A 23,352-nucleotide genomic window follows, 5' to 3' on the forward strand; every position below is an offset into this window, starting at 1 on the left:
ACAAGCTTGGTCTGGAAAAGAGGTTTATATGATATTTAGAATCTTTGCTTTCTAAATCTGATATATCTCTGTTATGATAAAGTAAGTTCTTCTCTCGTCTTCTAATAACAGTATTTACTCAAGTATTCTAAATGATATGGTTGGGTGCAGGTGCTGTTGTGGCCGCTTGGTCAGACAACATGCTTGTTTTACTGCAAGTCTTGCTATGAAATACTCCGATGTGAAGCTGGGTGAAAACTATAATCAGGAAATAGAAGAATGGTCAGTGGAAAAACATACAGAACAGACCTCTACTGATGCTTATGGTGTCATCAACTTTCAAGGTGGCTCTCATTCTTACAGGGCTAAGGCATGTATGATGTTTGGTTTTTTTTTTTCCTTACTCTAAACATGTTGATAGAGGTGGTGGATGCTTCATTTAACTGCTGAAACGGAAGGCTGAAAACAATGGCACCCATATTGTGACAAACCTGTGCCCTCTATTGTTCTATTTTTTTGTAAATCGTGATATGAATTCTTTCTAATTTCCATTTTAAAATCTATTTTTCGTAACAACAGTTGCTCAGATCTATCAGAATTAGTTGTATCCATGTACAGTCTTACCTTCAAATTGCAAATGGTGATAAGAATTTGTAATCACTTCAGCAAAACATTACATTAAAATTCAGAGTCACTGTTTCAGACCATGAAAATACAGCTTACTCATCTGTGCTGCTTGCTTACTCACTCTGTTCAATTTTTGTAGGACCTGTTAAGTAACATCTGCTATCTGAACCCTGTATTTGTAATTTTCAAACTCCGAAAAATCATTTAAAAATTATGGACAGATATGGAATATGCTTCTTTAGTAGATTTCATCAAAATTATTAAAGCATAATCGTACTGTTTAGAATAACTAAGTGTTTTGAGAGAGGGGGTTAGTTAAAAACAAGCATAGCAATAAATCAAAATTTAGGAAACCAGCTCAGTTCACAAGTGCACATGTACTGGAGAGGCTAGAAAACGGGAAATTCTGACATAGTCTCCAGAACTATTTTGAAAAGGATTTCTATTTGTGATAGAAATGCTTTTATGCTCATGCAGTTATAAGCTGCAAGGGGTTCTGATACAGCGTGGTGACTGTGGCAGTCCAGTGCTCTAGGTGAGATCATCTCTTTGGAGAGAAGGGCTCTTACCAGAATTCTTTCATGTTGGTAATAGCAGTGTATGTGTTCCTTTGTGCACTTAGTTTAGCGTAAAATTGCTGCGGATTCTTTTCTAGGAGGACAGAAATAGCAAGCTGCCTGTGCTCATTTCTGTGCTTACTTCTGCAGAGCGCTAGTGGGGTTGCTAAAACCAGTTTATTGGAATAGTGGTGATGTTTTAGAGTTTGATTCAGGTAGGGCTTATTAAATAGCTCATATTAAAGATGCAGCAGTATTTTTCACCAATCAACCATCTATATAATCTTACGCTGTTTCACATGGCAAGTTAAAAAGCTGCTAGTTTTAAAGTTTTCTGTTAAAGAATGTACCTTTACTTCCCACCAGGAATGGGGAAGGGAAAGCAAGCAACTGTCTTTCTATAAAACTTTTCGCAAGAGGCATGCAAGCCTCTCCCCAGTAGATGGCAGAACTTTTATAAATATTGCTGAATTTCATCTAATTTAGAGATCATCCAATGTGTTCATAAAGACTCATTTTTCTAGATAACTGTGTTGGTAGGATGGAATAACAATCTTTCTATAGTCATTCCCTTTCCAAAACTTGCTTTCAAAACTGTTAACTGTCTTGTCCTTAATTTTGGAGGACATCAAGTAAGCCTCTTGATTCATTGCATGTGCCATGTTTTGAGAAAGCGAATTACATTTTCCATAGCCAGGAATAGGATAAAATATCCTGAAGTACATCCTGGTTCTTTTTACTCATTGATTCTGTGATGATTTCTTTTAAGAACCTTTTAACTTTCTTCTTGTGCCTGCAGTATGTGCGATTGTCATATGACACTAAGCCTGAAGCTATTCTGCAACTTATGCTTAAAGAATGGCAGATGGAGTTGCCGAAGCTTGTTATATCTGTACATGGGGGCATGCAGAAATTTGAACTTCACCCACGCATCAAGCAGTTGCTTGGCAAAGGTCTTATTAAAGCTGCAGTAACAACAGGAGCCTGGATTATAACTGGAGGGGTGAACACAGGTAAAGTACCAATGAATGTACATAGTTAACTGGATTTTGGTTTATAAGGGCCAAAAGATTTAATGGATGCGTAGCTTTTTCTTAAAGCAAAGTAAATTTGAGTGAGTTTGGTCAAACAAAATAAAAATAATATGTTTTGAACATGTGTTTTTGGAAGTGGACTGCTGTTTTGTCTTGCAAAGAGAAACAACACAAAGGTGGGTATTCTGGGTTTTTGAGGCCTGTTTGGTTTCAGTGTGTGGGTGGTGTTTTTTTTTTTTTTTTTTTTTTTTTTTTTTTTTTGAAACTGCAAGGGAGAAACTTAATGCAATTCAAAAAAGTACAGTAATGTACTGGAAACTCTTTAGTTCTTAATAGACTAATATTTATTTTGTTTAATTACTGGCACATAGTACTTTGTTTCCTTCTTATAGATGTAGTGTGGTGCTTTTTCTCTGGTGTTTTGTCAAATAAGTTCCCAGATCCTCAAAGGCCCAGTTAACTAATAAAACAGTTGTATTTCTTAATAAGATGTGACATTCAATACATAGAAATCTTTTGTGCACAAACAGGTGTTGCAAAACATGTTGGTGATGCTCTAAGAGAACATGCTTCCAGATCATCTCGAAAGATTTGCACTATTGGGATTGCTCCATGGGGAGTGATTGAAAACAGAAATGACCTTGTTGGAAGAGATGTAAGGATAAATTACTTAATTGAAATAATGATTTACCTGACTTTCTTTTTGACAAATCTGCTCAAGCGTGTTTTTTTCCGCTTGCTTTGCATCGTTGGAATATTTGTTTTAATATGAAGATCCATGTCACAGATGTCAGTGTAAGATCGTTAGTGTAAACAAGTTGCAAAATGCAAATGCACTAGAGGGGCAACTTGTTCTCAAGTACTTAATCCTTTCCCCACCCCTGATATTCCTGAATCAAATAACAAAAATGCTGAAGTATTACAGAGAATTCACGTTTTCAGAGCCCGATAAGTTGAAAAATTTTGATGCAGTCTTCCGTGCTACTGTTTGCTAGAGCAGTCACAAGTTTTCCCCAAAGGCACCTTTTCAGAGGGTCTTTCCTACATTATTCTTCAGAACAGAATTCTTCTGTGGTACGGTTAACCGCGTTCTTGCACAAAGCTAAGAGCTACTGGTATATCCTGATCCAAGGCATGCTTATATGTGTCAATGCTGCTTGCTGAGCCACCAATTCTTGTGTCCAGATCTTATGGTTTAACCCAGTAGGCAGCTAAACACCACACAGCCGTTTGCAGTGGGATGGGGAAGAGAATCAGGGGAAAACAATGTAAGATTTGTGGGTTGAGATAAAGACAGTTTAATAGGACAGAAAGGAAGGGATGATGATGATAATAATAATGATGGTAATGATGATAATAGATTACTCAAGTTGAATCTTTATAAATAAGACATTGTTGTGTGCTTATGCTTAGGTGGTTGCTCCATATCAAACCTTGTTAAACCCATTAAGTAAACTAAATGTCCTAAATAACCTCCATTCCCATTTCATTCTGGTGGATGACGGAACAGTTGGAAAGTACGGAGCAGAAGTTAAATTGCGGAGAGAGCTGGAAAAAACTATTAATTTGCAGCGGATCCATGCAAGTAAGTATTTCTGATGCCTGAGGGGCTGAGTGTTACTATGCTTTAATGAAAAAGGTACTTGCACCAAACATCTGAATGAGAAAATAGAAAAATTAGTCTTTTATGTTTGAAGTCGGAATTATTATTTTGCAAATTTCCACTGCTACTCTGGACCCTAGATACTGATTTAGGATTCCTCTGAGACCAGAGAGGAGGGTTCTTTTCAATAAAGTTGACAATTTTGCTTTAATAAAGCAAATGTACGTCAGTTGAGTTATTAGCATGTTGTCAGGCCTTACTGGTCTGATTCATTAATGGTTTTGACACTGATCACTTGCAGTTTCACAATAGGGCAATTGAGTTTGTAAAGCATCATCTGTATTTGTGCAAAGAAGCTGTGACTTCTTTTGGTGTTTTCCCAATTATGGTGCAACATGTGTGTGTTTTTTTCTCTTCTAGGAATGCTTTTGCAATACTCCCTGTCAGTAGAGGGCTTCCATGTAACTGTGTTCAAGTTGTATACGTGTTATTATCTTTGGAAACTGTTTGGGGGGAAGGTAGAAATGTTCAGGAGTATTTATGTGAAGAATCTCTTCCTTTTTGTAGACTCTATTCTGTTGTATTTATCAGCTCCTTTGCAGTGCTTTCTCTGAAGCCCAAAGTATAAACAGTGCTTGAAACTGTGCATTAGCAACAGTTAAAACATCTGGCAGGCAGCATTTTAATATTTATTCAATAGAACTCAGTCTTAGCATTCCCTATATACTTACAACATTTTCTGTTTATTATTACTTATTTGCAACTTTACAGGAATTGGCCAAGGTGTGCCTGTGGTGGCGCTTGTATTTGAAGGTGGCCCCAATGTCATACTCACAGTTCTAGACTTCCTTCAAGAAAGTCCTCCTGTGCCGGTGGTAGTATGTGAAGGAACTGGTAGAGCTGCAGACATACTGGCATATGTTCACAAGCAAACAGAGGAGGGAGGGTAAGTCCTAGCACTGCTAGCCAAACTATTAGTCATACATAGATGGGTTTTGAGACCATTCCTTAATGAATTTCTGCAAGAGCTTTTTCTGTGGAAAGACAAAGGGTAAAAGCAGAGAGTGTAATCTTGCCTGTGATGCCGCTTTCCAGGTTGGCTGCAATAATACTTCTGGCTAAAGACCAAGACTTCTTTTCTAGTTCTAGGTTCCTCCCACGTACCTTGTACCAGTTGCACCAGATTCTGTAGTGCATGCTTGCTTTAGCAATACTTGCAAAAAGGATAGGAAAAGTGTACATGCCTGTATCCTAAATTAAGGCAAACATGTTGTGCATAACTTCAGCTATGTGTGGTAACTTTGTTACACGATTGTAATTAGAGGACCCAACTCTCAATTTAAATGCTCTGTCTGCTTCAACTTCAGATTTTAACTAAGCCACAGTAACTTAAGTGATAAATGTGACTATTCTTAAGTGTGGACATCAGAGGTTTGCTCAACAGAAGTCAGAGCTGACCAGGCCTTCTAGAGGTGTGAGAATAACACAGAGAATAGTGTTACCAAACTGCTTGAAAATATGACTTGACTACGTTGAATGGAAATATTTTCATGCAGTTAGCTGTTGCATAGTAGTAACTTTGTGAAGGGGGATCAGAAAGAGTTTCTGTATTGTTTCTTCTGAGTAGTCTTAAAACTTTACACAAAAGTAGTGTAGTTTAGTGTAGAAAACACTTGTCTGTTTTAAGTGCAGTTTCAAATGATGAAAGGGATGTGCTTGGCTCCACAATACTTAGTGATTTCTAGTTAGTTGTCAGACTTGCATAAATCCTTAAACTTATTGGGTCCTTGTTGCAGGGGCTCCCTCAGAACCAGGAGGCAGGGTTCTAATGTAGCAGTAAACCAAACAGCTTTGTCCATAGTAAGATCAGAAGCAGGTCTTATTCAGAGGGGTGAGTACTTAGTATTTTGTATCAAAATGTTTTAGTTGAGAGTATATCAGAACTGGGTATGGGAAGGAAAGGGAGAGAAGCTGAGTTACTTTTAGGAGGCAGTAGTAGAAAGTCATAGGTCAAGCTACCTGTGCTTCTTTCTAAAGGTTACCCAAGATTTTGCCACTGAAGCAGTAATAAGCTTATAGATATAAGGACTTTGAATGGAGGTGTTGAAACTAATTAAATGCATTGTTGTTCTAAATGTATAACGATGCGTTTTCCTGTTTGCTTCAATCTCAGGAATGTTCCTGAGGGTGCTGAGCCTGAAATAATTTCAACTATCAAAAAGACATTTAATTTCGGTCAAAGTGAAGCAGTTCATTTGTTTCAGACGCTGCTGGAATGCATGAAAAAAAAAGAACTTGTAAGTAGATCTTGCTGTAAAAATTTTTTACGCAAGGTGTGTGGATATAATATTAATACACACATAGTGTATACGTATTTTGTATTTGGGTTGCTGCCCTTTTTCTTGCTTTGATTTCTGAAAACCTTGGGACTTCATCTGTTTTTTTGTGTTTTTTTTTTTTTTTCGGTTTGGTTTTTGGATTTTGGTGTGTTTTTTTTTGTCTTTTAATTATGATTGTACTAACAAAGGTCTACTATCACTGCACGCTTAAAGCAAAAGCACTTTATAGACTTTTATATGTAGCCTGAGTCAGGTACTGGTGATGTCTCATTTGGACTTCGTATTGTGCTGTTCTAGGGTTTAGAATTGTCATATTCACTAAACCTGTTTGCCAGGTTAATCTCATAATCTAGAATTAACAGGAGGGATAAACAGAATACTGTGAGGTATTTATAGACAATAGAGAATTGTAATCATAGTGGGAGAAGTAGTTCAAATTGATGGAAGACTGTAAAGGGTTTCTGCTATGCTTTTTCTCATAAAAGATTGTCCTGTGTGGTACCCAGTTAGGAAAACAATACACAGTGGACACTAAAGGTAAGTTTAAATTGGACATAGGTTTAAGTTGCATTGAAGATAAGGTGACTTCTTAATGTGTTTCAACTCCTGACATAAAAGACTGGAGCTAATTACCTTTGCCTGAAAATAATTTTAAAATATGTTTTCCCTATTTACCTTTTTGGACAGATTACAGTTTTTCATATTGGGTCAGATGAACATCAGGACATTGATGTTGCAATACTTAGAGCATTGTTAAAAGGTGAGACTTTTAATTTTAAGAGCATTTGGAATCCCCAGCTATTATTGTTTAGTATTATATGATGGGTCATTTATACAATACCATAATCTGTAGGAATCTTTAGTTTTTAAGCAAATAATTATCTACTGTGTTTTCTCATCGTATAATATCATAACGTGTCATAAATGATGAAATATACTGTATAACTTTGTGGTGCATTGCTTGATTTGGCATTTTTAGGAAGAAAGAATGTTTATTATATGTTTTAATTAATTTCAAACTTTTTTCATTGTTTTTGCTTCTTAAGGCACAAACGCATCTGCATTTGACCAGCTTGTTCTTACACTTGCGTGGGATAGAGTTGACATAGCCAAAAATCATGTTTTTGTGTATGGGCAACAATGGCTGGTATGTAATGGTCTAGATTAAGTAGAATGATATCTTCTAAGAGAGAAACGCAACTTACTCTTGAGTTGTCAAAAGAATGGATCTTTTGACTTTTGTAGAGAGATACTGTAGAATACTGACACATTTATTTTGAGGACAGTAATTTTTGCATTCTGCATAGTCTTACGGCTGTTTTGCTAGTGTGGTTTAAAATAGTCCAAAAATTTTAGAAATGTGCTAAGTGCTCTTAATAACCAGAGGAGAAAAGACATTGCAAAAGGTGGAAGCTGAATTCATGTTAGTCAGATGCTTTCCTCCTTACAGTTGCATGGTCATAGGAATTTCTTAAGCAGCACCTAGTAAAATGCGTATATTAATTACTCTTGGCAGCACTGCAGTGTCTTTTGAGGGGGAGGACAAAATGTCTGTTTCTTGTATTCTGCAAATTAGTTTGAAAACTACATTGTGATCTTGCCTTTTTCCCATATTACTGTAGAAATAAAACTCAATCTTATATGAGTGTGCAGTCAGAAGTACATAATGTAAAGGTTGCTGATAGAAATGACAGTTCTGAGCATTTGTCTTTGAGGCAAATTGTGCTTTACATGTTTTTTGTCTTTGTGTTTCATCCAATATCAATCTATGAGAACAGCTTAACTATGATAAACAAAATGTCTACTGAGCCCCATTGACTGTGTCAGTTGGAGATGCCTATGAAAGAGTATAAGACTTGCTGATGAAGTTTTCAGAATATTCTCTCATCCTGTAATTGTGTGAAGTTCAGGGGATTTTCTGAACCAAGGGTGACATCTTTGTATTTGTAGACATGTAAGGTTTCCCTAGCCCTGTAAATGAATGAGGTTGATATGTAATCTAAGTACACTTACTTTTGTGATGTGCTCTTTTACTGGTTCTCTCCAGGCTCTACCTTGTTACTTATTTGTTGTAGGTTGGCTCTCTGGAACAGGCTATGTTAGATGCCCTTGTGATGGATAGAGTTGCATTTGTGAAACTTCTGATTGAAAATGGTGTAAGCATGCACAAATTTCTTACAATTCCCAGGCTGGAAGAACTTTATAACACAGTAAGTGAATGATTGCTTTTTAAGCTACTTTTAGAACAGCTTTTTAGTTGCTCAGTGTGTTGTATACTGGGTCATGTGCACCAGTCTGAAGGCCATAGGGTATGGATAGGGAAGGCCTTCTGTCATGAGGTTAAGAGTTGAGGAGTGCATGACATGTGCATGAGTAGCATGAGAGTGCTGCTTTGTAGTGCCACAGCTGCTTTCTGGCTCTTCAGAAATGATACCAGAAATAGTTTGTCAGCAGGATGTTCATCTCTGTGTGATGATGGGGATAGATACTCAAGGGAAAACTGCAGCCTTGTTTTGGAACATATGCAATGTGTAAACCACAGTGGGGAAGAGAACAAGAGGAAGTCAGATGAGTGAAACTTGTGCACAAAATATGAGGTCTGTAGGTAGTATTGTTAGGGCTTCATAAGTTTATTTCTCTTTATAGCAGTTAATATTATCATAATAGTTGTAAAAATATTTTGTGAACCTGCATATTAGAAGAATTTTGTTGCTGTAGGTGTTGACTTAAGAATTGTAAAGTAGTTTTGTATAACACTAAGTATCTAACAGGACAAAACAAAAAACCTTCCACCAAAAAGTAGCTAATGTGAGTAGTACACAAATTAAGCCTATGTTAACACCCTCATTATCTGTTTCTGACACACACACACACACACACACACACACACCCCCCAAAAAAAAAGGAATTCTTTAGCTAATAAAGATCTGTAAAGGATCAGGTTTTGGTTTCTTTTTTTTTTTTTTTAAATTAACCTTCTATGCTGTTGCTTTTACATACTTGATGTGCTTTTGATTGAGTTCTGTATGGGAGCTAGGGTAACCGTATGTCTAAGAGCGTAACAGTTCATGCACTCACAAGAAATCAGAGAAGGAAGAAAAACCCACTTTGGTACAGAGAGGGAATGTTTACACTGAAGATTTAAAAAGTAAGGGAGCATTTATTATGGATCCTGCAATACTGTAAACATGAATATCAGTCTGTATGTGTTCCTGTAATTTAAAATGTTTATTTGTTAAAACTTGTCTCTATAATATTATATCTTAATAACATTAAAAAAGGCCATAATAGTGCTGTTTGCATTCTGGGTTGGTGTCATCATGTCGTCCTCCCTTTTTGGACAAACTATGGGTGTATTCATTATGCCCCAAATTAAAATAGAAGTAAAATGAAACAAAAAAGGAAATAGACTATGGCTAATACAGTAGTTTGAAATATTTGCATTTATTTGGTGGCTACTGTTTGTTTAAAAACTAGGGATTTTCTTTTTGAGCAAACTTGCAAAAATATTTGGCTTCTACTGTAGTCTTCTCATGTTGTTATTGCACTCTAATTTCTCATTCCAAATATTTTCCCCCTCTTTTTTTTTTATAAAGAAACAAGGCCCAACTAACCCAACACTCTTTCATCTTGTTCGGGATGTCAAACAGGTATGCTGTAACTGTAGAAGTCTGTCAAACTAGCAGTGTTAGTTTCTTGATGATTTCTTATATTTGACTGACAATTTAATCTCACATTTATTAATTGGGTTTAATTGTAAAAAATAAGCTACTTCTGCAGTCATTCTGTTGTTTCTAATACTTGCTGTTGTATGCTTAGTGCCCTGCTGCCAGAAAGATGTTAAACCCGATGAGTGTTGTATTTTTCATCTTACTTGTAATTATTTTGCTTTTTGGGGAGATGGAAAGCTGGTACTCCCACCTAGGAGTAATTTTGGCTGTTAAATCAATAGACAAAAATCAGTCTGCAGCCCCACCCTCACCCCCAACCTCCCAACAGAATGAACATCTATCGTGCTAGAGGAGATGATACAGAAAAGCTATAACCTTGTCTTTTTTGAAACTGGAAAATATTGAGCCATGTAGAATTTTTTTTTTAATCATGAAAGGTTTAATTTGTATTGTGGGTTTTGTTGGTTTTTTATTAATTTAGAGCTGTGAGGTGACATATAGAAACACACTAAGCAAGTTTAAGATTATAATTTTTAAAACTAAAAACCTGTTTTGTATTCCTAGGGAAATCTTCCTCCGGGGTATAAAATCAACCTGATTGATGTGGGGCTGGTTATTGAATATCTGATGGGAGGAACCTATAGATGCACCTATACAAGAAAACGCTTTAGAGCTATATACAACAGTCTCAGTGGGAACAATCGGGTATGTGCCAGTTGGATAACAGGACATTCTGATTCATATGTTCTCAATTGAAAATACCCTACATATTTTGGAGGAAAATTGGATCCATACTGGTTTGTTCTTTTTGTCAATGGACTGGTTCTTTTAAAGGCAATAGTAAGGCCTATGAGGACAGCTTTAGCTGTTTTGGGATTGAGGACAAACAAAAGGTTTTGTGCTCCTGCTCCTTATTCTACCACATCTAAATTCCTTCTCTGTTATTCCCTTTTTTCTTACTTATAGGGGAAGAACGGGCACTAAACATCCAGATTCACCAGGGCTTGGGGCACAGATATCTTAACTTCTTGTAAAGCAACAAGTGTAACTGTCTACTTTGTGACTTCTTAAAAAAAACTAAAACAAAAAAGCTTCTTAATTATCCAGTGAAAATTCTGGTTGTTGCTGTTATATAAGTTCATCACTGTTTTGGTAGCAAAGTAGCTGTTTAATTGCTCAACTAAGTATCTAGCTATACAGATTATTTTATAATGCATAGTGGGTAAGGGTAAAGAAACCAAACCTAAACCGCTTCCCCTTATTCTTGTTACAGCGATCTGGGCGAAATCCTTCAAATACTACTCCTCAGATGTGTAAAAGCCATGAGTCTTTTGGTAACAGGGCAGACAAGAAAGAAAAAATGCGCCATAATCACTTCATCAAAACAGCACAGCCATACAAACCAAAGGTACAGATGTGTGAGGGGAGCATGGTTGGATTTATTTTAAGTAGTTAAGAGTGGACAACCTGGTTGAAATGCAGGTGCCACTGAAGTGTCAGTAGCAGCAGTTTTACTGACTTTGGTAAAGCTGCAATTTCAGTCTGTCTTTTTGTACTTGTTTATAAACTGTCTAGCATGCTTACAGGATTCTATAAAGAGCATTTAACTTCCTGTATAGTAGTCTTCTGGGTAAGCTTTGATATGTTAGGGAGCAAAAAGCTTCTCTTTGGCACAGTTGTAACAATGGGGGGGCTCACATAGCTTTGTAGATGAAGCAAGATTTAGCCATGTGTCTCCATGAATTTTCTCATTTGTATGTAGGTATATTAGTTACTGCTTTTCTTTTGATCTATAAATCAAAGTAATTCAGTCTCCCAGTTACTAAAATGAAAACTTCAACTGAAGTTTTTGAACAAAAGCTCCAGCTGCTTTACAAGTCTTTAGAAATTCATTTTTCTTTTTATAATGATACATAATTTTATATTGGATCACTCAGCACTCTAGTTCAAGTTATGTATTGACCAAGTTTAGAGATTTAAAATGTCATTTTCTGATTTTCTTTTAAAGATTGACACTGGTGCAGAAGAGGGAAAAAAGAAAAGAACCAAAGATGAAATAGTAGACATAGATGATCCTGAAACGAGACGTTTTGCTTATCCTCTCAACGAGCTGTTACTTTGGGCAGTGTTAATGAAGAGGCAGAAGATGGCCCTCTTCTTCTGGCAGCATGGGGAGGAGTCCATGGCAAAAGCCTTAGTTGCTTGCAAAGTGTATCGTTCAATGGCATATGAAGCAAAACAAAGTGACCTTGTTGATGATACTTCAGAAGAACTGAAACAGTATTCCAAGTAAATTACATATATATAGTTAAAGGTCTTTTCTTGAAATTTGCAACAGAAGTAGTGAGTTACATATGAACAAAGCCCAAACTGTTCTATTAGCATGCTTGAAGAAAATTTTTTTGCAAAAAGGGTGAAGTGGCATTGTAGTAGAAGTTTCATATTAGATATTGCTCTCTCTTGAGAGCTGTTACGAGTCATGATTTCTATAAATCATTAAAATGACACTGAATGTGCCATTTACTTACTTCCATGTAATTTTCTTGCATGTTTTAACAGCTGTTTGTAGCCTGCAGATTCACATGTGTAGTTAAAAATTACTGTACAGTATATCTGTACAGAAGGGACAGATAATAGTCCCTTCAAGTTGTGCCACTGGTAATTTGTTTGTACAAGAAAATTCAACCTAAACTCAAGGTCATTTCTAAAGATATTGTTTTGTTGGTTTTTCTTCATTCTAGTGAGTTTGGTCAGCTGGCAGTCGAACTGTTAGAACAGTCCTTCCGACAAGATGAAACTATGGCAATGAAATTACTAACGTATGAGCTTAAAAATTGGAGCAACTCAACTTGTCTGAAGCTAGCAGTGTCATCAAGGCTTCGTCCATTCGTAGCACATACTTGTACACAGATGTTGTTATCAGATATGTGGATGGGAAGGCTGAACATGAGGAAGAATTCATGGTACAAAGTAAGCATTGTCACAGTTTATTGGTGTAAAAAACAAAAAAGGATCAACGGAATTTATGTTTAAATGCAAGGAAAGCATGTGTTTAAATGCTATTAGTATAAAGCTTTCACAACTATAGCTTATGTTAATAAATCCTGTAAAATAGTCTCCTATAACAAAATCAAAACTAGAAGTATTTATTGTTAACTCTTCTTTTGACACTCTATTATCTTTTCAAATAAGGTACAGAAATATAGAAGGCAAAAACCAGGCAAGTAGCCTTTAATCAGAGGCTTAAAGAGATCATGTGAATACTAATCCACTACTAAAAACACAGTGGTAAAAAACCTTAACAGACAGAAAACCTGCTGTAAGAATATAGTTTCATGTGTTTTGGCTTTTCACAGGCACCACATGAGACTTGATGTAGAAAAGCTTTGTGTATATCCTATTTTGGAGGAAGAAACTGAGCAAAAGCAGGGCATAGAATGGAACAAGGGTAGGCAAATCAGGGATAGGTTTTCCCAGTGGTGCCATTTGTGATATCGATCAGTTAAACCAAAATGGGAGTTGCATATTTCTTTGAGATGGGGTACCAAAACCTAATTGTTGCCAGGAATACAATGAAATAAAACTTTCCTGCAAAATATCTACAAGCATCATTTAACTTGTGACCTATTAAAATACTCTTTGATAACTGATTAACCATTTTCTTGCTTGCTTTGTAACAGGCTAATGACAATAAATAGCTTTTGCTTATTCTCTTCATCCATACCGTAGCTCACTTTTCCACTACAAGTTGGACACCGCCCCCCCAAACCAAACTAACCACCCTCCCCTCCACCTACACACCCCCCCAACCCCAAAACCACAACCTCTACTTGTATATGCTTTCTAAATACACCTTGACAGTTCCAGAGTTTCTGGGAGTGGATGAAAGAACAGAGTCTAAACAGAACACCTCTGGATCTTCAGACTTGGAGTACATTCTTTCTAGTGATTTTCAGTTTCGGAATTTGTTGATTCTTCCTTTCCTATTTCTTCAAGTTGAGGAACACTCTGTATATGTGATCTTAGCTGCTTAAGTGTGTATATGTATAATAACAAATTATTTTTCTACATTTTTTCCTCAATAACGAGCAAGTGAAATTTAAATAACACATTTTCAGATTATATTCTGTGTGTTGGTGTAGTCTGATACTTGAATGTAGCTGTGAACTATTTGCACTTAGTCTTCATCTTTTCCAGGTGATACTGAGTATTTTACTCCCTCCTGCTATACTGCTGTTGGAATATAAGACCAAGGCTGAAATGTCACATATTCCTCAATCTCAGGATGCACATCAAATGGCGATGGATGACAGTGAAAACAACTTCCAGAATGCAGTGGATGAAATACCTATGGTAATGTGGGCTGGGGGGCCTATTAAAAACAGGGTTTTTTCTAACTTCAAATAATTATATTTTTGAATTAACATAAGAGTTAAAATTAGTGTCTAAAAGCATGTATTTCTGTATGGAAGTTAACAGTCCTTTCTTTTTAGGAGGTGTTTAAAGAAGTGAGGATCTTGGACAGTACTTCAGAAAAGCATGATATGGAGACTCCAACAAAACCTAAAAAACTTCCAATTACGCAGAAATTCTATGCATTTTATCATGCACCAATAGTGAAGTTTTGGTTTAATACGGTAAGTTTTCTTCTGCATAATGTGTGTTTTATTTGAAAATAGTTTGATTCAGGTCACAGAGTTACATGTTGGGAAAACAACCCAAAAATCCACATTAGATTTCCAAAGTTTAAGCACTTTTTAAAAAACAAACAAAAAACCCCTTATATTGCTAAGCTGGAAATGAGAAGTACTTCATATTGAAAAGCTGTATATGCAGATGCAGTCCTCTGTGGTTGGGGGTTTTTTGAAGTTCATCATGTTGGCTTTGAGAAATTTTTATTTTTTTGGGGGTGGTGGTGTGTTTTTTTTTGTGGGGTGTTTTTTTTTTCTTTTAAGCTTTGAGAGTAATTAGCACGAATGCTTCTATTCTGGCCTAAGTAATCAATTCCATCAGTTGCTACCAGAAATTCTATAATCATTTATTAGGCTAAAGTGTTCATGCATAGCTTTATTTAAATGACTGTAATAGAAACTCTGAGATTTATATTAAAGGAAAAATAGCTGTACTAAGAACAAAGCTTTGCTAATAATAAATAGCTTATTACAGCTATTTTTCATATTCTAAGAAGAAAATGTTTGTATCCCCTTATAAATAATAACTTGTCTGCTTAAAGGGGTAAATATAGTACTGTAATCCTACTTGAAGCTTTTATTGTATACCACATCAAAAGATTCCATGCACACCTATAAAGAACCCTTCAGTAATTATATGTATAATTTTCATTGCTTTTTTTAGTTGGCATACTTAGGATTCCTCATGCTCTACACATTTGTGGTTCTTGTAAAAATGGAAGAATTACCATCCGTTCAAGAGTGGATTGTTATTGCTTACATTTTCACATCAGCAATTGAGAAAATTCGTGAGGTATGTCTGACAATCTAGGATTTTCGTTTTCTTTGTCAATTAAAACAGTGTGCTTTAAACTGTGTTTATAAACAAGAGAGCCTAAGAATCTTTAAGCATCGGAATACCTGATGTAATATCTTTATCGTAAAGTCTGATATAGGCTGCTAGTTTCAGGATCATTGTTTCTTGGTCTAAGCTTCCTTTTCTTGTTTCTGATGGGGAAGAAATGGAGGTCTATTAAAAGTAGATGGGTTTTTTTCCTCCTAAATTTCAAGGAACTGGTAATGACATCCTGGTCTGACTTTTTGGGTTGGTTTTTTTTTTTTTTGTGTGTGTGTGTATATCTGTAACTCACTGTCTACAAGTTGTGAAATAAACAACCTTACTTTTCTGAGGGGTGAAATGTGTGTTTATTGTCAGCCAAATTCTACCACTATGCTATGTCTGGGATGACAAAACAAGAAAAGCTTTATAGAGACAGGATAGTTATCACAACTACTATGCTGCTGGTTAGTTCTATAAGAATTTTTAAATGAGAGAGAGAAAGTTAGTTCATTAATCTGTTACCTCAGATCTAACTGAAGGGGCAGAAAGTATGGCTCATTTTTGTAACAGTAACTGCCTCAAAAGGAGGGGAAAAAAAACCCCAAAACCAAAAAAACCCACACCACCAAAAAAACCCTAAACCCAAACCAAAATTCCTTCATAAATTGTTCAGACAGAAGGAAATCGAAATCCTCCTTGTCCTTGTGAAGCTGACACAGTTAAGCACTAGTTTTGTTTCCTCATTGTAAAACAGTTATCCGTTGGAATAGGTATTTTATTTTTGCAAGTTTAAAAATATCATATTTCAGTGTTGGTCTGCGTGCAATAGCTGTGAGCAGATCTGACTTTTATTTTTATTGCAGATCTTTATGTCAGAGGCTGGGAAGATTAACCAGAAGATTAAAGTGTGGTTTAGTGATTACTTCAATATCAGTGACACAGTTGCCATTGTCACTTTCTTCATCGGGTTTGCATTAAGATTTGGAGCAAAGGGGAATTTTGGTGAAAACACTTACAAAGAAAATTATGTCTTTGTTGCTGGAAGAATAACTTATTGTCTCAATATAATTTTTTGGTATGTGCGATTACTGGATTTTCTAGCTGTAAATCAACAGGCTGGCCCTTATGTTATGATGATTGGGAAAATGGTAAGCACTCCCTTTGTTACTTCTTTTCTTCCCATCTGAAATATGTATTTCTTGCTGTGTCCATTTACAAATTTTCTCAAAGTTTTGTTTAGAAAAAGGTTGCTTATCCTGGTGTAATATGTCAACTCGGTGTGCAGAATTAGCTAGCTGGAATATAACTTAATGTGTTTCAAAAGCACTGATTAGAAGACTTCCTTTATTATGATGCTTTCTCTGTCATGTATCTGTAAAAAGCTGGCAAATTTTCTATCTCTGGTCTGTTTTGCTCTTAGATGTTAGAGGCTTAGTTGAATATGACGATGCCTTTTTCTGGACTGATCTAGCATTGCTTCCTTCTTGGGCCTGAGATTTATTTGTAGTCTTGGGTTTTTTGCCTTTGCACTCTCTAGTGCAAGACTTCAACTTATTTTGTGTCCTGAAGCACCTTTTTATTTTGTGCTCTGGAAAACTGGGAATAGATTGTGGCTCTGTTCTTGTCTTCTCTCACGCAAAAAATATTCAAATTGTTTAAATTTAAAAATAAATAACTTAGCTGTACTGTCAGTGAGCTATTTGAAATGTTAAAAAAGATTTTTAAGGCTTGAAAACTATATACAAAGGTGGAAGGAGTGTTTGTTATTCTTCCCCCTATAAAATGGTTCCTACAAAGTTGAACCTGTCATTCCTTAAAAATGAGGGCATCAAGTTGCTCATTTCTCACTTTGATTTCTTGCAAGAGGCATAGGTTTTGTGTTTCAGCCCTTGGAAAACTACCTCTGTGTGTGGTGCAGCTATTGAGTGCATTTGGGAAGGAATGTTTCTCTCTATCAGCTGCTACTCATCCACATAATAGGCATTTGAGTTACAAAGGAAATACGTTCAGCTGCCTTTGGCTGAGGATGCTCAATACTCTGTAAGAAAGGGCAGGAAAAGGTCCCAAATTTTTTTACAGAGTTTGTTATTTAACAAAATTTTTTGACTGAAATATACGTGTCCTAGACTCTTTTCCTTATATAATACATAGAATTCATCAAGTTTACACTGCCCCTGTAGAAGTGTTTAAAGTTGTGAAATCATAATTATGACCTAGTGGGTTACTTGACCTTTTTTTTTGTGTTAACAGGTGGCCAACATGTTTTACATTGTGGTGATTATGGCACTTGTACTACTTAGTTTTGGTGTTCCCAGGAAGGCAATTTTGTATCCTGATGAGGCACCCTCTTGGACTCTTGCTAGAGATATTGTGTTTCATCCATACTGGATGATTTTTGGTGAAGTGTATGCCTATGAAATTGATGGTAAGACACTGCAATTTTGGAGCAAATAAAGAGAAAACTTACTTTGATAATATCTTCTCAAGGCTTTATGAAATTCTAATTTTATTACATGAAATGCGCAGTATTATTGACATAGATGCCATTTGTTGGATTATCTCCTCTTCGTGGGATGCAGCTTCTTGACTTGACTTTTTCATTATTCTTTATAAAGCTTGAATGACTTGAATGAAAACTCTACTTACTGTTCCTCACAAGGCTGTTCCTCACAGGGCTTTGTAATTTTCCCACACAGCTGTCATACCAAGATTTTGGCTGTGGTGGTGTATTATGCTATTTTTTAATCCAATAGTATGATTATCCCATGGTATTAACCAGAAACTTTGTCTCCTGTATTTTTCTACCATATTCGTAAATGCATGGAGACATCTTCAATTGCAGAACCAGTGCATGATCATTGGTCGTTGCAGTCTTTATAAGTGATCTTTCCCCGCCTCTCCCCACCCTAACCTTTACCTTCTGGGAGTTCTAAAAGTTGTACATATTTTCTGTGTCTTTTTTCCAACGCAGTATGTGCAAATAATTCTGATGAAAAAGTTGCTCATCTCTGTGGCCCAGGAACGTGGTTGACCCCTTTTCTTCAAGCTGTCTACCTCTTTGTACAGTACATAATTATGGTTAATCTCCTTATTGCATTTTTCAAGTAAGTATATGGATAATTGTTAATTTTTGCTAATACTTTGGTAAGTTTCTATTTAATTGCAATAAGATGACAAGATAAGAAGAACTGATGCCAGTTCAAAGCAATCCCACTTACTGGAAGTATTTTCAGGTTCTAAGGCTGGTCTTCATCTCCTCCTCACTGCAAGCCCGTGATGAAGTAGGGAAGTGTGTGATGTGACTGGTATGTGTCACGTCTTTGAAGCCAGGGGAATTGGAAGCTGGAGAGAATTGGAAAGCATTTTGTAACTTCTCTTTGTCAGAAAATGAAGTTGTTTCTGGATCTATATATTGACCGTTGTTCCCAAATTCTTTTAACGTTCTCTAGCTGGTTGAGCTGAATTGTAGTAGAGTAAACGGTCTTCTACAGTTCTCTGCAGGTGTTTGATTTATGGGAATAAGCAGATCACTAACACTGAAGAATGGCAAACTGCAGAATTGACATGGCCTGATATAAAAACCTGGGTTTAGTTAAAAAGAATGTTTTGTTTGTTTGGTAAACTTGAAACTTGATCTCAGTGTAATTTATTTCTGAGGAAAGGTCCTGAGATATTACCAGATGAGATAATTTTTAACCCTCTCCTTGCTTTGGATCATGGTGTTTTCTTGAATGTGTTTCCAACTTCCACTAAAATAATTTTGCAGTCAAAGGCAAGTATGTGCTTTTGTCTCTTAGTTAACTAGCTTCAGAATTCAAGATTGTTATCGAAGTGTTAAAAAAATCCCAAAACAAAACAAACCTAAATACTAACGCACCGCACTCCCCCCCACCCCAAACCAAAACCCGCCTTGATCTGTTAATGCTTTTCTGTTCCCTTTCAGCAACGTGTATTTACAAGTCAAGGCAATTTCAAACATTGTGTGGAAGTATCAACGATATCATTTCATTATGGCCTACCATGAAAAACCTGTTCTGCCTCCACCACTTATTATTCTTAGCCACATGGCTTCACTGTTCTGTTGTCTATGTAAAAGAAGAAAGACAGACAAGACTTCAGATGGGCCAAGTATGAACAGTTATTATGCAAAAAATTGCAGTAACTTTTTTCATATGATTAAAGCAAACTGTCAGAAAGGTCTATGTTCTTGGCTATAATGTATATTCTCAAGAAAATCGAAGTAGGTCTAATTTTCCATGTTTTTAATATTGAATAAGACTCTAATTCTGCTCAAAGTCCCAGTGCTGTAATGAAGGGTATAGTGCACAGCCCCTAGAAACCTCCAGTCAAACTAACTTATGACAAAAACAAGCAAACAAAAAAACTGAGATTAGATTTTCTATTAGTGTTAATGGGGGAAGATTTTTTTTTTTTTTCTTTCTGGAAAACTTCTGTTCTTATTGGAAACCATCTGAGAATTTAAGAAGGGAAAAAAAATGTTCCACAGATGATAAAATCCAGCTAAACAATCTATCTTCTGCCTCAAAGAAAAAAAGATTGGAGGGTAGGAGCATAAGGAACGATAATATTGTACACAGATCCTTTTAGAATTACTATTTTGATTTTTATTTTAGCAGAAATCTTTGACCTTGAACTTTTTTCCTAGCAAAGAGAGAGGAAGGGTCTTAGGTGACGCTGGGTTTTTATTGGTTTTGTCTTGGTTTGTTTTCTTATTTTCCCACCCTTTGTAAAGTTGTGGCTATTAGTTTCCAGCACTTGTACTGCTTCACTACATATGCATCTTCTAACTGTTTAATATCTCTTTAGAACTCTTCCTGACAGAGGAAGATCAAAAAAAACTTCATGATTTTGAAGAGCTGTGTGTTGAGATGTATTTCAATGAAAAGGATGATAAATTTCATTCTGGAAGCGAGGAGAGGATTCGAGTCACATTTGAACGGTAGAATATTTACAAATAAAATTTCTGAATAGAGAAGCTTAGAACTTTTGTGGTTTTTTGAAATGTGCTTTAAGGGGGATAAAATGCAGCTCAAGAAAATAAGTATTTATGCAAACTTTAGATTATGTCTTTCCATTGCTATGCAGAAACTAATAATGTGATTGATGCTTCCTGATCAGTAGCAGCACTCAGTAAGCTGAGGCATTGTATTATTTAGTTTCTCATAATGTTTTAATAAACTGATAAATTTGAAAAAGTTCTGTAGGCCCTTTATTGATGTGTATGTTAATTTCATGATTCAGAAGTATATACAAATGTTGTATTACAGAAGTCCAACACTATAGTGTATACCACCTTGAAATTTCAGAGTTTTTTTCCTTAAATGGACAGAAAGAGTTGCAAAGATGTTTCTTTTGTGTATTAAGGAAAATACCTTTCATAGCTACTTCATAATTTGATTTTTCTTAGGGTGGAACAAATGTGCATTCAAATAAAGGAAGTTGGTGATCGTGTCAACTACATAAAACGGTCATTACAGTCTTTAGATTCACAGATTGGCCACCTACAGGATCTCTCTGCTCTAACTGTGGATACTCTGAAAACACTGACTGCACAGAAAGCTTCAGAAGCCAGCAAAGTTCATAATGAAATCACGCGGGAATTGAGCATTTCAAAACATTTGGCACAAAACCTCATTGAGGATGGCTCTCTAAGATCTTCTGTGTGGAAAAAGCACAGCATTGGAAACGTCTTTGGTTCTTTTCCACAGGGAGGCCTTGAAAGTAATAATGCTTTACTCTGTAACATTTCTATACGTGATGAAAAAGAAGTCCAACATAAGACAACTGGTCAGGAGTTAGCTCCAGTTCCCCGAAGAGAAGAAATAAACTTTCAAGAGGCAGGTTCCTCAGGCAGTGCCTTATTTTCAAATGCTGTTTCCCCTCCAGAACTTCGCCAACGAATACAGGCTGCAGAGATCTCAAAATCTGTTAGTAAAAGTAAAAAATTAGGCAATTCATCCAACAGCATGCCACATGTAACATCCCCAACAGCTAAATTTTTTGTTAGCACTCCATCTCGGCCCAGTTGCAAAAGTCAGCTGGATTCTTCAGCAAAGCATGAAGAGACTGTTTTCTCTAAGGCTACAGAAGGAGATAATAATGTAGAATTTGGTGCATTTGTGGGTAAGTATAACAAAGTAGATTCTCAATATCCTGAAGTCATTATTAGCTGCTCTTATCCTCTTGCTTCTGGCTCTGCTTGCCTTGCTTTCACCCAGCCTTGTGTTGAAAATGGAGGATACATTAATTGTGGTTTTATTCATGATGAGAGTGACACTAATGGTAACTACAGCTTCAGAGTTGACAAATGTGATCACCAGTCCTCTGTCAAGTTATCGAAGAACAACCCCCAAGCGAAGTTCTCTTTGTCAACTGGCAACTTGACGTCAACAGTCAACTGTGGCGGCTCACATGGAAACTTGAATATTACAGATGAACTTTCCAAAAGTGACCATGTCCATGCAATGGAACTACAAAACCAAGATATATGTTCTAACATCCTTATGGGAATACTTCATAAACTGTGGACCAAATCTAAGCCACAAGGTTTGACTTACCAAGAATTGTATAGTATTCTGGGTGTATTCCGGTTGCAGGTGACTTTATTCTGCCATTTTGCTCTGCCTTTTTTTTTTTTTTGCTTTTAACATCTCTAATTTCCTTATGTTGCTTGAATTTTTTTTTACTTAAATTATCATTTCTTTATAATTCTGTCACATAGACAATATTTTTCTGAAAAACATTAGCTAGTTGTTGAGTATAGCAGATTTGTGCAATTAGTAGCTCTGCAACTTGGTACGGGCATTGTAGACAAACCTTTTGCGACTCATTATAACGCACCTACCTTCTCATTGCATAAATTAAAAATATTGTCTATTTCTTGACGTAATTGCAGAAGACTTCTTAGGCTGATGGAATCCTGGACAAATATCTTTGTGGTATCTGTGTCAAGCTGAGGGATCCTCCTATACTGTTTCTAAACACTGTTGTAACTGGGATCTTCCACTGTTGCCTAGATTAACGTATCTTTTGGCAGTCATTTTGGAAGCTTCCAAAGTCCTTTTGTTAAATACAGCATTATGCCTCCCCTCGAGTTTTGCTTAACAGTAAAAAGGTGCACGTTTTTAGTTAGTTACCTACATATTTGAATGGTAAAACAGTGGCAGATTCATTGCAAAACAGAGGTGTGGGTTTACTAACTGATTTTTGTAAAGTAGATAATACTTCAAGTATGCTTAGTGTGTAGCAGAAGATCACAGTCTGGAATTGTCAGGTTGCCTGTAGAGATGTTGTCTTGCCCCAGTTGTTCAGGGATGTCTTGGTGTTTTCCAAAGGTTTGTTGAGAATGTAAAAATTTAAATCTTTAGATAAGAGTTTATTCTGTTGCTGTGAAACTTGGAGTTCTACGAAGTTACCTGCATGCACTAGCATTTTTAGATTTGTGTGTGCGTCGGAAGAGTATCTACACGTTTGTACACTCATTAGCTATTTGTTTATAATTTCCTCGTGATTTAAAAAAAACTTTTTAAATTCAGAAAGGAAGACTAAACAGAAATAATGGACAGTGTGTAACTCTAATCTTTAAATGTACTTCACCACTAATAACTTTGAATACTAACTAACTTATTTTACTGGAGCCAAATTTTTAGTGTCTGTTCCTCTGACATCTCTAGCATTTAGAACATACTCTTCATTCTTCCCATCCACATTTTCTAAAACTTGTGATACAGTGCAGCTTTACATTGTGAAGCCAAGTAGATTTTCATTCATTATAAAGCCACGTGCTTGGTAAAATACTGAAAAGTATTTCTTACAACTGGGAGGATGAAGGGTATATTGTAAAACCTATCTCAAGAAAACTGTCTGCTTTTCCTTCATTTGTCATACATACATAAAAATACTGTAATTCAGATGACCATGTTCCTTTCATGTGAGGAGCATACGCTTGAGTAAAGTTTTAACATGTTGGTTTTACTTTTTGAATTGTGGCAATCCACCCCTTAATGCGGG

At 36.1% G+C, this 23,352-nt stretch overlaps 1 protein-coding gene across 2 annotated transcripts in view; it reads left to right on the forward strand.

The window, feature by feature from the left end:
- TRPM7 (transient receptor potential cation channel subfamily M member 7) overlaps window positions 1-23,352 on the forward strand; it is a 58,928-nt gene that overhangs the window by 25,321 nt on the left and 10,255 nt on the right. The window contains exons 4-27 of one of the 2 annotated variants that reach the window (XM_075100457.1): window positions 151-349; window positions 1,963-2,176; window positions 2,728-2,852; window positions 3,611-3,782; window positions 4,572-4,746; window positions 5,974-6,097; window positions 6,827-6,899; window positions 7,186-7,286; window positions 8,215-8,349; window positions 9,736-9,789; window positions 10,375-10,515; window positions 11,084-11,218; window positions 11,819-12,099; window positions 12,552-12,780; window positions 14,008-14,163; window positions 14,304-14,447; window positions 15,166-15,294; window positions 16,185-16,469; window positions 17,572-17,746; window positions 18,293-18,425; window positions 19,265-19,449; window positions 20,149-20,281; window positions 20,750-21,465; window positions 21,775-21,888. In XM_075100457.1, coding sequence (XP_074956558.1) covers window positions 151-349; window positions 1,963-2,176; window positions 2,728-2,852; window positions 3,611-3,782; window positions 4,572-4,746; window positions 5,974-6,097; window positions 6,827-6,899; window positions 7,186-7,286; window positions 8,215-8,349; window positions 9,736-9,789; window positions 10,375-10,515; window positions 11,084-11,218; window positions 11,819-12,099; window positions 12,552-12,780; window positions 14,008-14,163; window positions 14,304-14,447; window positions 15,166-15,294; window positions 16,185-16,469; window positions 17,572-17,746; window positions 18,293-18,425; window positions 19,265-19,449; window positions 20,149-20,281; window positions 20,750-21,465; window positions 21,775-21,888 — 4,328 coding nt within the window. The remainder of the gene's footprint in view (window positions 1-150; window positions 350-1,962; window positions 2,177-2,727; window positions 2,853-3,610; window positions 3,783-4,571; window positions 4,747-5,973; window positions 6,098-6,826; window positions 6,900-7,185; window positions 7,287-8,214; window positions 8,350-9,735; window positions 9,790-10,374; window positions 10,516-11,083; window positions 11,219-11,818; window positions 12,100-12,551; window positions 12,781-14,007; window positions 14,164-14,303; window positions 14,448-15,165; window positions 15,295-16,184; window positions 16,470-17,571; window positions 17,747-18,292; window positions 18,426-19,264; window positions 19,450-20,148; window positions 20,282-20,749; window positions 21,466-21,774; window positions 21,889-23,352) is intronic. The other variant, XM_075100460.1, reaches the window with a different exon arrangement.

The sequence above is a fragment of the Phalacrocorax aristotelis genome, chromosome 7 (genome assembly GCF_949628215.1).
Source record: "Phalacrocorax aristotelis chromosome 7, bGulAri2.1, whole genome shotgun sequence".
In the NCBI taxonomy this organism is placed as follows: Eukaryota; Metazoa; Chordata; class Aves; order Suliformes; family Phalacrocoracidae; genus Phalacrocorax; species Phalacrocorax aristotelis.